General features: G+C 42.6%; 1 protein-coding gene across 2 annotated transcripts in view; it reads left to right on the top strand.

The window, feature by feature from the left end:
• The window catches only part of GLS (glutaminase), a 752,941-nt gene that overhangs the window by 198,771 nt on the left and 538,738 nt on the right, over positions 1-15,432 (top strand). For both annotated transcript variants that reach the window (XM_068244915.1, XM_068244916.1), the window contains exon 6: positions 5,398-5,561. In XM_068244915.1, coding sequence (XP_068101016.1) covers positions 5,398-5,561 — 164 coding nt within the window. The remainder of the gene's footprint in view (positions 1-5,397; positions 5,562-15,432) is intronic.

Here is a 15,432-nt window from a genome sequence, read left to right as displayed (position 1 = left end):
CGAAACACTTGTTCGAGCCATTGTCAAATCTGCTTAGAGGACCCAACACTGAATTGGTGGGCTCAAGGAGGAGCAGGGAAGCCTGTGGATTATCCAGAGGGTTCCTTCTACTAAGTACTCACTCGAAGCTCCACGGGTGCTACAGTCTGAGGAATAACAAACCTGGAAGCTGGCGCCAATACCTCAATCTATTACCAAAAAATGAGCACTGCCCTATATATGCATTCAATTGCACCTCAATTGGGCCCTGTGGCAATCAATCACATAATCACTTAAACACCTGAGAAAGAGAGAAAGCCATCTGGGCAAAGTATATTGGTTGCTAAACAATAAATAAATAAATACTGAGTCGAAGCTCACATGAAAAAATCCATATCTTTATTGAGACAAGCTAGATACGTTAAAAACAGATTAAAAATTGAGAACTTCCCAGAGGCTGCCATTTATAATGGTTGTTACACCCCCAATGTAAGTCATAATTGAATAGAAAAATATATCTCCTTGTAATATCATACAATTATAATTAATACCCTCCTGGTCACAAGAGGCGCTCGGCGTGACCAAAAAAAGGACCCCAGAAAGGGTACCTAAAGTACAGGAAAAGTGCTAGTGCTTTAAATAAATCCATGCAGAGAGTGCACCATACATGCATGCATGCCCACGCCCCCACAAAATCATGCGGGCGTGTGCATACATGCATACACGCAATACAATATCCCAACAGACACCTACAAAAAATATTCCATATAAACAAATAAATAAGAGGGGCACATGTGCGCATGCCCACACCCAGCATAAAAGGCTGGCCGTGCCCATACACACAGGTCCCCACATACAAAAATCACAACACCATTGACTAGTTACAATCAAACTAGCAAAATCAAAACTGTGCAAAGATACAATTGTGCAAAATTGCATATGTGCATAAAAAACTATAGTGGGAATCAATGATTAACAACACTCTCCACATCTAAAATATACATGGATACACAATTGATGAAAGTGCCAATTACCGGAAAAACGCCTACTGTTCCCTAGGAAGATGCGTGGGGGGGCCCGAGGAGATGCCTTACGCGGTCGCAGCTGGCCACTGCTTCTGAGGAGGCTACCAGATAAACGCTTCCGGCCACGGAGGGCGTGCTCTCTGATTGGCGCACGTCCCACCTGACCAAGTAACATGACTAGTCAGCTGTCCTGTCCCTCTTCCTGTCTGAATCTATGCGTGCGCTCGGGATCATACGTACTATGGCACAGTTATATGTTAGCAAAATATAAAAAAATCATGATAAATATTTTCACCAAGATCCATCCATAATCATAGGAAGTTAGTAATACATTTATTTCATACAAATTAATAAATCACCGAAGAACATAAATACATCCATCAGTTCATTATTAAAAAGACAGATGCTGCCATCATGTGGAAAGGTGGTACTGCATCCAAAAAATAACTCCATAAAAACACATGATTCTTCTAATCTCTTCTAGTTTCAGAATTACTTGATTGACCATATGATTCCATGGTTAATCTAAAAAAGGGGAATACACATATAAACGAAAACACAATTACTACCATTATCATTATATTCCAAGACCTTGAAAAAAATCAAGGACCTCCAACATCCACATGGCACCACAAAAAAACAGAGATCTGCTCACCTCAGATCTCATAAAGAAGGAAAAATAGCTCCATAATTCATAAGAGAGTAGAAAAATAGGGAGAATAAGGATGATGCCTAGGTCAGCTTACCTCAGGCCAAAGACTAGTGCTCACTCACATGACACACATCAAACTAAAAAAAAAAAAAATTTCTCCCAAAAAGGGGAACCAAGGCTCATGCCCCTTGCTCACCTCCAAGTGGCATAGTCTACACCTATTTTGTGTACCAAAATGTTAAAAATGGTAAGATCCTCCAAACCAAAACCACCACAAAAGACCACAAGGCACATATGTGTGACTTGCCAGTATTCATGATACCATAATCGAATCCCTGGTAGGGTGACATACCTAAGACAAAAGAGAGCGCAAAGACAAAAAGTGGTATCATCCTGATATAAAACTTCTTGCTAAAGACAAAAAGAAGATAGATCTATTAATGCAATGTTGTAATTACTGTCTCCCCAGAGAACACCCAAAACTAGTGTCTTCTTTCGAACCCCAGGGCTGCTGACTCCTCAACGTGTGAATCCACCTTAATTCACTTCTAAGGAGACGTATAGTTATATCCCCTCCTCTGATATTCATGGATAATTTCTCCAAACCCAAAAAAGACCACCCACTGAGCGAACCCCCGTGGAAGTCCAACGCATGTTCAGCCACTGTGGTGATGTTTTTATTGTCTGCCCTATCTCTACCTGCCAATTTGACGGTGGAAATGTATTTTTGGAGACGGGTCTTAAGTTGATTCTTAGTCTGGCCCACATATTGTCTACCACAGGGGCACTCAATTAAGTAGACAACCCCAGATGACTGACAGTTTATAAACTGTCTGATTTCAAAACTCCGCCCCGTGACATTACTCTGTAGGTTTTTAGTCACTCTCATCATATGGCACACGGAGCATTTCCCACACCTATAGTTGCCTACAATGCCCACTTGATGTTTCTCCGCGTCAAAATGACTCCTACTCAGTAGATTTTTCAATGTGGGTGCTCTTCTTGCCATCACACTTGGATATGGTGTTATATTTTGTTTAATTACAGGGTCATTCTGCAAGATTGACCAATGTTTACGTAAAATATCCTGAATGTGATTCCATCCTGTGTTGTATTGTGTTACCAACCTGGTATATTTGTTCTCCTTTTTTGGGTCTAGAATTCAGAAGATCCTCTCTGGGGGTTGATCTCGCTCGTCTTTGTGCTTTTTCTATACATTTTCTGGGAAATCCCCTTTCTTTAAAACGTCTTCTTAATTCCTTGCTCTCTTGTTTGAAGGCTTGTGTTGTTGAACAGTTCCTTTTAAGTCGGATGAATTGTCCCGTAGGTATATTCGTTTTTAATTTTTTTTCATGTGATAAGATCTAAAATCCAATAGGCTATTGGTGGAGGTCGGTTTTCGGTAAATTGTTGTTTGTATGGTTCCCTGCGGTCCCCTGGAGATTTTCAGATCCAGAAAATCCACAGATCTATCTGAAATGTTACATGTGAGTTTGATGTTTAATTTGTTATCATTCAACTTATTTAAAAATTCAGTACATTTCTCCCGGGAACCCTCTCGCTCCCACCAGCCCAAAAACAAATTGGCCACAGAGGGGGCGCATTTGATTCCCATGGCCACACCCCTCTTTTGGATATAAAATCTACCGTCAAACAAAAAAATTATTTCTCATGGTGTAATCAAGGATTTTCAACATAAAACCCTGGAGAGCCCTCTTTGTGCATGAGCCTTGGTTCCCCTTTTTAAAGGAAAAAACATTTTTTTTTTTTAGTTTGGTGTGTGTCATGTGAGTGAGTACTAGTCTTTGGCCCGAGGTAATCGGACCTAGGCATCATCCTTATTCTCCCTATTTTTCTACTCTCTTATGAATTATGGAGCTATTTTTCCTTCTTTATGAGATCTGGGGTGAGCAGATCTCTGTTTTTTTGTGGTGCCATGTGGATGTTGGAGGTCCTTGATTTTTTTCAAGGTCTTGGAATATAATGATAATGGTAGTAATTGTGTTTTCTTTTATATGTGTATTCCCCTTTTTAGATTAACCATGGAATCATATGGTCAATCTAGTAATTCTGAAACTAGAAAAGATTAGAAGAATCATGTGTTTTTATGGAGTTCTTTTTTGGATGCAGTACCACCTTTTTCCACATGATGGCAGCATCTGTCTTTTTAATAAGGAACTGATGGATTTATTTATGTTCTTCTGTGATTTATTAATTTGTATGAAATAAATGTATTACTAACTTGCTATGATTATGGATGGATCTTGGTGAAAATATTTATCATGATTTTTTTTATATTTTGTTAACATATAACTGTGCCATAGTACGTATGATCCCGAGCGCACGCATAGATTCAGACAGGAAGAGGGACAGGACAGCTGACTAGTCATGTTACTTGGTCAGGTGGGACGTGCGCCAATCAGAGCGCACGCCCTCCGTGGCCGGAAGCGCGGCCGTGCTTGGGCATCAGGCGCAGTCTCTATTTAAAAAGGGCACAAGCAGGTTTATCTGGTAGCCTCCTCAGAAGCAGCGGCCAGCTGCGACCGCATAAGGCATCTCCCCGGGCTCCCCCACGCATCTTCCTAGGGAACAGTAGGCGTTTTTAGGTAATTGGCACTTTCATCAATTGTGTATCCATGTATATTTTAGATGTGGAGAGTGTTGTTAATCATTGATTCCCACTATAGTTTGTTATGCACATAAGCAATTTTGCACAATTGTATCTTTGCACAGTTTTGTTTTTGCTGGTTTGATTGTAACTAGTCAATGGTGTTGTGATTTTTGTATGTGGGGACCTGTGTGTATGGGCACGGCCAGCCTTTTATGCTGGGTGTGAGCATGCGCACATGTGCCCCTCTTTATTTATTTATTTATATGGAATATTTTTTTGTAGGTGTCTGTTGGGATATTGTATTGCGTGTATGCATGTATGCACACGCCCGCATGATTTTGTGGGGGCGTGGGCATGCATGCATGTATGGTGCACTCTGCACGGATTTATTTAAAGCACTAGCACTTTTCCTGTACTTTAGGTACCCTTTCTGGGGTCCTTTTTTTGGGCACATCGAGCGCCTCTAGTGACCAGGAGGGTATTAATTATAATTGTATGATATTACAAAGATATATATTTTTCTATTCAATTATGACTTACATTGGGGGTGTAATAACCATTATAAATGGCAGCCTCTGGGGAGTTCTCAATTTTTAATCTGTTTTTAACGTATCTAGCTTGTCTCAATAAAGATATGGATTTTTTCATGTGAGCTTCGACTTAGTATTTATTTATTTATTTATTGTTTAGCAAACAATATACTTTGCCCAGATGGCTTTCTCTTTTTCTCAGGTGTTTACATACCTCAATCTACTCGCCAAACCCAGACCTCTTGTTAAACCAACAAATAAATGAAGAGGCGACACTCTTCATGCACTTAATGCAGTGTAACCTGTCTCAATACAAGCTAAAGTGCATAAAGTTCGTTAAGCCAGTGGTGTGCCGCCTCTTCATTTATTTGTTGATTGGTTTGTTGGTTCTCACTACTAAGGTAAGTTTTTAATTTTTATTTTAAATTCCAGTACAGTATTATCATTTTTATAAGCTCTTCCATTGACTTAAGATGTAAAGCAAATTGTCATTTTATTCCACACTATTGGTAAATGTTTTAGTTCAGATTTTCAAAGTAACCATGTATCAGATTGTATTAAATCTAGTCTGAATTCTGAAAGCATTTTTTTTCCTTACAGGCATTCAGTGGGTGATACTAAAGTACCCTTCTGCTTGCAGTCTTGCGTGAAGCCTTTGAAGTACGCCATTGCTGTAAATGATCTTAGCACAGAATATGTCCACAGATATGTTGGGAAAGAACCTAGTGGTCTGAGATTCAACAAGCTTTTTTTAAATGAGGACGGTAAGTTTTAATGTGTTTTTTTTTTTCTCAGCAATGTTTAATAACCTTTAAAATATACAAATGAGCAGCTGAAGTACAATTGGTAATCTTGTTTTGTAAATACAACATCTTATGGTAAAGACAGTAATACATCAAAAGTATTTTGATGATAATGTCAAACCGCTTCTTTGTCTGGCCCAACACAAACTAAATGCCTGGACCAAGCTGCCCTTATGAGTTGGAGGTAAGGTAAACCTTTTAAAAAATGGTTTTGCTCTCAAAAAATCCTTCATATCCTTCATATCCTTCATAATTCCCCTGCTTATATTATGCCTTTTTTTTTTTTTTTTTTTTTGCAAATTTAATCACTATTCCTTTTTACAGTATGGGGCAAATCCAGTCCCGAACTCACATATACCATCTCACAATGCCCCCGGCCTTTGGGGTTTGACCCTGCCTGTGCCTCATCTCTATTATTTTGCTTTACAACTGAACCATATGACCAACTGGTTTGTGTCAGATTCTGACCAAGCTCCCACGCTTCTGGGTTTTTCGGAGTCTGACAGGAATAGAAATCTCCCTTTTGCTCTACTTGGCAGCACGTTAACGCACCTTGACCAAAATAAACAATAAAAATCTTAAACAAGCTGCTAAGGTTTGGCAGAGGACCTCCAAGTTGTTCTCCTCTGATTCCTGGGAATAATTCATGCCCCTGTGGTCAAACCCTACATTGCCAGAATTGGCACAGCTAAAAAAAAAATCTCGATGTGGGCGTACAAGGGAGTGGTCTATGTAGGCGCAGAAATACATAACTCTAGGTTACTCTCTTATGCAGACTTGCAGCTCCGGTACACTCTCTCTGATAAATTACTCTTCCCCTATATGCAATTGCTCCATGCCATGGCTGTACAATTCCCTGGTGGGCATCTTTCCCATTGGCACATCGCTTGTATGAGAAAGCATTAAAGTTGTTCCTGTTAAGCACCACATTGGGAACCTCTACTCCCTTTTCATTGAGCAGATCTCTGCTCCAACAATCTCCCTTGCGCAGTCTAAGTGGACTGCTTTGGGAACTTAGATGGGGAAGACTGGGAGGAGTGTCCTCTTGTGTCCTGCTTTATCTCCCCCTGTCTATGTGAAAAATTCACACAACTGTATATTATATATCAGATCTACCCAACGCCTGCCCAAATTGGTAAGTACTCTTCTACCTCCCCTAATGTACAGTACAGACCAAAAGTTTGGACACACCTTCTCATTCAGAGAGTTGTCTTTTTCATGACTATGAACATTCTAGATTCACACTGAAGGCATCCAAACTATGAATTAACACATGTGGAAGAATAGTACATAACTAAAAAGTGTGAAACAACTAAAAATATGTCATATTCTAGGTTCTTTAAAGTAGCCACCTTTTGCTTTGATTACTGCTTTGCACACTCTTGGCATTCTCTTGATGAGCTTCAAGAGGTAGTCATCTGAAATGGTTTTCACTTCACAGGTGTGCCCTTTCAGGTTTAATAAGTGGGATTTCTTGCCTTATAAATGGGGTTGGGACCATCAGTTGTGTTGTGGAGAAGTCAGGTGGCTACACAGCTGATAGTCCTACTGAATAGACTGTTAGAATTTGTATTATGGCAAGAAAAAAGCAGCCAAGTAAAGAAAAACGAGTGGCCATCATTACTTTAAGAAATGGTTAGTCAGTCCGAAAAATTGGGAAAACTTTGAAAGTGTCTCCAAGTGCAGTCTCAAAAACCATCTAACGGTACAAAGAAACTGTCTCACATGCGGACCGCCCCAGGAAAGGAAGACCAAGAGTCACCTCTGCTTCGGAGGATAAGTTCATCCGAGTCACCAACCTCAGAAATTGCAGGTTAACAGCAGCTCAGATTAGAGACCAGGTCAATGCCACACAGAGTTCTAGCAGCAGACACATCTCTAGAACAACTGTTAAGAGGAGACTGTGTGAATCAGGCCTTCATGGTAGAATATCTGCTAGGAAACCACTGCTAAGGACAGGCAACAAGCAGAAGAGACTTGTTTGGGCTAAAGAACACAAGGAATGGACATTAGACCAGTGGAAATCTGTGCTTTGGTCTGATGAGTCCAAATTTGAGATTTTTGGTTCCAACCACTGTGTCTTTGTGCAACGCAGAAAAGGTGAACGGATGGACTCCACATGCCTGGTGTCCACCGTGAAGCATGGAGGAGGAGGAGGAGGAGGAGGTGTGATGGTTTGGGGGGGGGGCTTTGTTGGTGACTTATTCAAAATTGAAGGCATACTGAGCCAGCATGGCTACCACAGCATCTTGCAGCGCCATTCTATTCCATCTGGTTTGCGTTTAGCTGGACTATCATTTATTTTTCAACAGGGCAATGACCCCAAACATCTACAATGTTTATAGTCATGAAAATAAAGAAAACTCTTTAAATGAGGTGTGTCCAAACTTTTGGTCTGTACTGTATGCCCCAAGTGTTTAGCTGCCAACCCCTCCTTCATACAGCTGATCTGGGACTGCCCTCCATTGGCAGATTTCTGGAGACAAATTGTAAAGTCCCTGCACGACAGGAAGGCTTTCCCTGTATCCATTGACATCAAGATTTGTGTTTTGCATATCTTCGAGATAGGCATGCCTAAGTATAACAAAACGTTTATAAATGAGACTCTCTTTGCTGCCGAACAGTGCATTTCCCTCCGTTGGCCATCGAAGACTAAAAAATAATAGACAAGACAAATAACAATTATATCACGCTTTTCTCCTTCTCTCAAAGCGCCAGAGCAGCAGCCACTAGGGCGCGCTCTATAGGCAGTAGCAGTGTTAGGGACACTTGCCTAAGGTCTCCTACTGAATAGGTGCTGGCTTACTGAACAGGCAGAGCCGAGATTCGAACCCTGGTCTCCTGTGTCAGAGGCAGAGCCCTTAACCACTACACCATCCAGCCACTTGGGTCTAAATAAGATGCTTCCCTTTAAACGTCTGGTTTATAAAAATGGGGGCCGACCTCACAATTTGCCCTTGTCTGGGATAAATTGATCTCTAATTTGTGTTTTCCTTGTCACTTACCTAAACAATATGCAATGCCATTATATTGTCCTTACTTACGATAATCTGTCACTGTTTAGTCCTCTGGAATTGTTTCAACAATATACTATACTACCTTAACCTGTATACTCAATTCATGTTTGCATATCTGATATTGCCGTACAACACATTTTATACATATTGTTTGTAACTCTATATTTTTCTACTCAATAAACACCATTTGTTGACTAAAAAGACAATAATAAATTGCATTATAGAACGCATTAACTGTGAACAAAATACCCAGTAGAGATATGAACATATTGTAAAAAAAATTCCAAACAGTGGTTGGTCGATTTGTAAACCACTAATGTCCCCATGAATCAAAATTATTGGCATTAGGTTTTTACCATTAATAGATACATCAATCACACACTATGGCCCATATGCAATTAACTTTTTACCGAAGTTTTCTCCTAGGTGATATTTTCACAACTTGTAAATAAGATGCATTTTAAACCTCCAGCAAGCCAGAAAATACTCAAAATAGTTTTGGTAGCATCTTTTCACCTATTGTTGGTACTTTTTTCAATTGCAGAGTGCTGAAAAATTATTTTATATACAAGATAAAAAAGGATCTCATAGGAGAAAACTCAGGAGTAAAGGTTAATTGCATATGGCCCTGTGTATGTTCCACCAAGTCAGAAACTCATAATAGAGACAGGGAATCCAATTTCACCTACATAGATGTCGCCTCATCAAATTTACTTCTCCTATTGTCTCTAGTAGCTATAGATCTCTCCATTTTTAATCGAAGGGCCATTTATTAAGTCAGTTCTGTAAATGATGATACATGTTCGGTCCTCCAATTACATAGTATGTCATATCTAGAAGCAATTAAACAGTGTGTAACTAAGGTGTCTTTGCATTGGAGGAAATTTGAAAAAAAAATTAATAAAGGAAGCTCTGGTGTGACACGCATTAGTATGGGTAATAGAAGCTAGAATAACATTGGTATAATTCCATTTTTTTTTGTGTGCTTTTGGACATCCCCAATTTGCCCACATTCCCTACAACATAAATTTGTTTGAGAGTGATGGAAATGTAACAATATCTATAGAGTATAATAACGTCTCCAAATTATCCATGCTTGTGACCATATTTTAAAGGCATTTATATTGACCTGAAAAATTTATATTGACCTGAAAAAGCGGGCTGAGACTCTTGAAACGCGTTGTCCTTTTAATTGTGCTGAATAAATAATGTAATCTTTTTACATTAACCCTTTGGTTTGGGTTCTTCCATCTGGAGTGGTAAAGACACTTCCCTCCCCCTTATTATTATTTTTTATGAAAAATTATTTTTTTTTTAATTGAAATTATTTTTTTGTTTCATCACATTACCTATCTTTGGGCGCCTCCACCCCCCAGTACTATACATTACATCTGCTTTGGAGGTGTTCACCTTCCGGGTGTGGTGTTATCTACAACCAAGAAGGACCAACCAGGAGTGTGACCATCCAGTTCCAGTAGGGCCTGGAATACTGAGCGTGGACGGTTATTTCCCCGTTGGTTATAAACGGTAGTTGCAGGGACTGCAACCCACCTTTGTGGGCATAAATACTCTTGTACTACAATCTAACATTTAATACCCCACAATACTGCACCATTTGGCTCCTGGTCTCTCCTTGTCATACAGGTGACCGTGGTATCCCCACAGTGACCACCTTTTTTTATTATGTGTTATGGATTGCTGGTGGACCTCTGCTGGCTTGTATTTTGGTTGTTGTAGTTTCCTTCTTGTGGGGAGTAGATCACAACCTGATGTTTTGGCATAGATTCTATTAATATGGTTTGCACAATGATAGAGGATATGTAAATTATGTAGTATTTCTGCTGCAGTTGTGCTTATTTTCTTATTTCTGTTTGAGAGAAATATTTATACAAACATCAGAAAGCTCAAGTCCAGCACTGTCTCTGGAAATATGGAAATTCTGCTTACTTGGAGTAAATCTATACATCAGCTGGGCACTCTTAGAGGATGCCAAAAAGGGTTTGAGGTTAGGGGGAGCAGGCATTTAGTGGAGCTTGTTCCAATACAGCAAAATTGTTTGCAGCCAGTGGTGTGCCGTCTCTTGTGTCTTTTTGGGTATTGCCTAAAGCCGTTGGAGCAATCCGGCTGGGACAAGGCACCGGCTTAAAGGAGAACTGTAGTGAGAGGTATATGGAGGCTGCCATATTGATTTCCTTTTAAGCTTTACCAGTTGCCTGGCAGCCCTGCTGATCTATTTGGCTGCAGTAGTGTGAATCACACCAGAAACAAGCATGCAGCTAATCTTGTCAGATCTTACAAAAATGTCAAACACCAGATCTGCTGCATGCTTGTTCAGGGTCTAGGGCTAAAAGTATTGGAGGCAGAGGATCTGCAGGATAGCCAGGTAACTGGTATTGCTTAAAAGGAAATCAATATGGTAGCCTCCATATACCTTTCACTACAGTTCTCCTTTAAGTTGCAGGTTTGTCTGACCTGCTATACGTGTTCTCCAGGCATCTACAGTGTGTGGATTTAGTGGGAGCTGTTGTGATGGCCACTGCTCCCCCCCCCCCCCCCGTTCTCCACTGACACCCCTCTTTTTCACCAAAAGATCCCCCGCAGCTTCTTTTAGGTCGCCAGGAGTCTCCATCTCTGCACAGACATTGGCATGGTTGCGCGCTTCTGACTGCGTCCGGGAGCGACCTGCGCATGCCCATGACATCAAGATTTACATCATGCACTTGCTCAGAGCGCTCCCGGCCACGGTCAGACACTGCAGTAAGCATGCAGCTGGGCCAGTGTCTGCACAGTGATGGCCACTCCTGGTGACCCGGAAGAAGCTGCGGGGGAGGGGGGTGTTTAGGTGAGAAATAGGAGTGCCGGTGGAGAACAGAGGGAGGGGTGGCCATCAGGACAGCTCTCCCTAAATGCCTGCCTGCTCCCCCCCCCCCCATTTCTCCAACCTTCTTTGGCTCTGGTAGCCTTTAAGTGGTTAAGAGGAGCCAGCTGCATCCTAGTACCTAGAGTGAAGTGAATGTTAGTGCCTAATTTAAGAATTTAACTGAATTTATTATGTCACCACCTGTTGTGGCCAAACACTTGAGCAGATTCATGTACCTTCTGTTACAGCGGTTTTCAAACTTGTCGAAACAAAACAAATCCATAAGAATGCTACTAGCCAAAATAAAGTGATCTGTATTATTCTCTGATCTGGGAAAGGGTGAGGATGATTTCTCTGATAAGAGACAGGTAAAACTGACAAAATTTACATTTCTGCAAGTGAAACTTGGAGAACCTGAACTGAAAATAAAAAGTCAAAATAACCATACAAAGGTCATACTTACCTCCTGTGCAGTCTACTACTCAATCTCTTTCTATTCTCCTGTGTCCCATTTGTCCACTGTGATCAATGGATTTCTCCGTCCTCCATTTTAAAAATGGCCATTACCCCCTAACTGCTTCCTGGTCAGCACACTGTTAAACTGTAATATCAACCACTTGAGCCATAGGGAAACATGGACATTACCTTGCACATTCAGTTGTAACTGACAGCTGCTGATATATAACTGATAGCAACTGGTATGTTGCAGTTATGACAAAATATTGTCAGAACTGGAAGTGATCACTGTAAGAAGAAAAGGGTGAGCTTCTGAGAGGAACTGGCGGCAAGGTAAGTATGTAATATTCATTTGCATCTGTCATGTGTTTATTTTAAATCATTTTCCTCGCTTCAAGTTTCCCTTTAAAGGACCACTATCGCGAAAAAAGTAGGCAGTTAAAATCTGACAGAACCATCAGGTTTTGGGCCAGTCCATCTCTTCATGGGTGATTCTCAGGGTTTTCTTTGTTTTCAACAGCATTTCCTGAAAAGCGGTTGCAAAGTCTAACTGACAAAATAGTGTGCAAGTGAGTAGAAAGGCTGGCTGGTAACTTTGATGAGAACAGAATGTATCGAGCGCTTCACAAGAAGGATTAGCTGCCAGAAGTTATTTCCAATCCACCATGGAACTGCCAAAAATGTATCTTTACTCCTCAGGAGAGGAGAGATGGGCTATTTCTATTGGAACCACTTCTATGTGTGATAAGGTGCACTTGGACTTTTGTCAGTGCAAAAACCTTATAGGCGTTTTTATGCAGTGAGTGTAACGTGCAGTGCATGCAGATTTGCACTGAATGCAGAATGTCACTTAATGTAGAAATACTGAAGACCAAGCCAGGGATAAGGTGAAAATAAGGTAAAGGTTTATTTGCAAAGTGCCAGATATATACAGGTGAAAATGCAATCGGCGTATGAACATACAAACAAGTGTATTCAAGTAACTGTACAAAATAGCAATACGACTGCAAACAACTGGCAATGCGCTTGTAGGCCAATGTCTTGCAATCAGACATACAACAACCCAAATATAATATATACAGTGTGCACACAGTGAACCCCGGACCCTGTCTAAACTAAGCTAACTAACTAATATATACAATAATATACATTCAGGCATAGTACATAATGCAGCAGGCAATTGGAAAGTCATACAAGCCGAGATCAGATACCAGGAAGTCAAGCAGATACAATCAATAAACAACAGAATAGTCAAGCAAGCCAAAATCATACACCAGGGAGTCAAACAATCAGGTAACAGGGATCAGGAAACAGGTATCAGGAAGCAGAAAACAGGTAACAGGAGCAGTGACCAGAACACAGGCTCTTGGGCTATCCACATCAATGAACTAGCAACAGTGTTCTGTTGTAGCTGGACTTATATACTCTGCAGGATGGTCATGTGACCTCTTCCAAGGCTGCAGAGACACAGTTCTTGAATACAGAGACCTCTGCTGGTGGGCAGAGGGAACTTCAGGAGGAATGTAAAATGTTCTTGAAATGAGAGGGGACATCTGCTGGTGAACAGAGGAAGTCCATACAGTTCACAAACGTCACCAGCAGGAACAGATCGTAACAGTACCCCCCCCCCCCTTGAGGAGCGGCCTCAGGACGCTCCACCAGACTACCAATTCACATCCACCTGGGTCCCAAGAAACATTGGGCGAAAAGGCAGACAGCAGACTGGAGACCGTCAGGCAACAAGGCAAGATGCACAGCAGTCTGAAGAACATCAGGAAGGACCAGTAATCAAATGTCATCAGGAACGGCAGCAGGCAGAACCAGGAACCAGATGTCATCAGGAAAAACAGCAGGCAGGACCAGGAACCAGATGTCATCAGGAACGGAAGCAGGCAGAACCAGGAACCAGATATCAGGAGAGGCAGCAGCCAGAACCAGGAAGCAGATGTCATCAAGCAGGGCAGTGGACTAGACACCAGCAGGAAGGACAGCATGTACACAAGTCTCCAGCAAAACAGTTCAATAGTATACCCCCACCAGGACAATCGATTTGGCTTTAGCAGAGGTCTGCAAAACTGGGCTTTGTTGTCAGAAGTCTGTAGGAGCTGAGGAACAACAAAAGTCTGAGGGTGGGCATCAACAAAAGTCTTTAGAGGGTGGGCATCAGACAAAGTAGCAACAGGCTGGGTAGTTTCAGAGAGGGTGGCAACAGGCTGTGTAGTTTCAGGCAGCGTGGCAACAGGCTGGCTAGCTTCAGGCAGCGTGGCAACAGGCTGGCTAGCTTCAGGCAGGGTGGCAACAGGCTGGCTAGCTTCAGGCAGGGTGGCAACAGGCTGGCTAGCTTCAGGCAGGGTGGCAACAGGCTGGCTAGCTTCAGGCAGGGTGGCAACAGGCTGGCTAGCTTCAGGCAGGGTGGCAACAGGCTGGCTAGCTTCAGGCAGGGTGGCAACAGACTGGCTAGCTTCAGGCAGCGTGGCAACAGGCTGGCTAGCTTCAGGCAGGGTGGCAACAGGCTGGCTAGCTTCAGGCAGGGTGGCAACAGGCTGGCTGGCAACAGGCTGGCTGGCTTCAGGCGTCTGGACCATTAGCTGAGCACCTTGCTGGGCCGTTGGCTGAGCACCTGGCTGGACCGTTGGTAGACACCCCAATACGGTCTGTGCAAGCTTAAACAAATCCTGTGTGGGCTGAAGCAAAACCTGTGCGGGCTGAAGCAAAACCTGTGTGGGCTGAAGCAAAACCTGTGCGGGCTGAAGCAAAGTCTGTGCGGGCTGAAGCAAAGTCTGTGCGGGCTGAAGCAGACCTTCCACTGTACCTGTTGGCAGAGATGCAGCTGGACAGGATGGCAAACTAGTTGGCAGTGGCTGGAGTGAAGTGCTGTCCCTTGCAGACTTGGCAGGAGCTGTAGGCTGTGTAGACATGTCAGAAGTTGTAGTTTGCAAAGATCTGGCAGGAAGAGATGAAGTTAACCACTGCTGTGCCGAAAGTAAGAAGACTGTGAGCTGAATACAGGTTTCTGCAAGCTGGATGCAAAGTTCTGCTGGCAGGATGCAAGAGTCTGCAGGCGGCTGGAGACAAGGTTCTGCAGATGGCTGTATGCAACGTTCCGCAGATGGCTGTATGCAAAGTTCCGCAGGTGGCTGTATGCAAAGTTCCGCAGGTGGCTGTATGCAAAGTTCCGCAGGTGGCTGTATGCAAAGTTCCGCAGGTGGCTGTATGCAAAGTTCCGCAGGTGGCTGTATGCAAGGTTCCGCAGGTGGCTGTATGCAAAGTTCTGCAGGAGGCTGGGTGCAAGAGTCTGCAGGAGGCTGGGTGCAAGAGTCTGCAGGCGGCTGGATGAGAGGTTCTGCAGGCGGCTGGATGAGAGGTTCTGCAGGCGGCTGGATGAGAGGTTCTGCAGGCGGCTGGATGAGAGGTTCTGCAGGCGGCTGGATGAGAGGTTCTGCAGGCGGCTGGGTGAGAGGTTCTGCAGGCGGCTGGGTGAGAGGTTCTGCAGGCTTTT

Source organism: Hyperolius riggenbachi, chromosome 7 (genome assembly GCF_040937935.1).
Source record: "Hyperolius riggenbachi isolate aHypRig1 chromosome 7, aHypRig1.pri, whole genome shotgun sequence".
NCBI classification, from domain to species: domain Eukaryota; kingdom Metazoa; phylum Chordata; class Amphibia; order Anura; family Hyperoliidae; genus Hyperolius; species Hyperolius riggenbachi.
The sequence above is the reverse complement of the archived record's forward strand: the minus strand, read 5'-3'. Positions and strand labels throughout refer to the sequence as shown.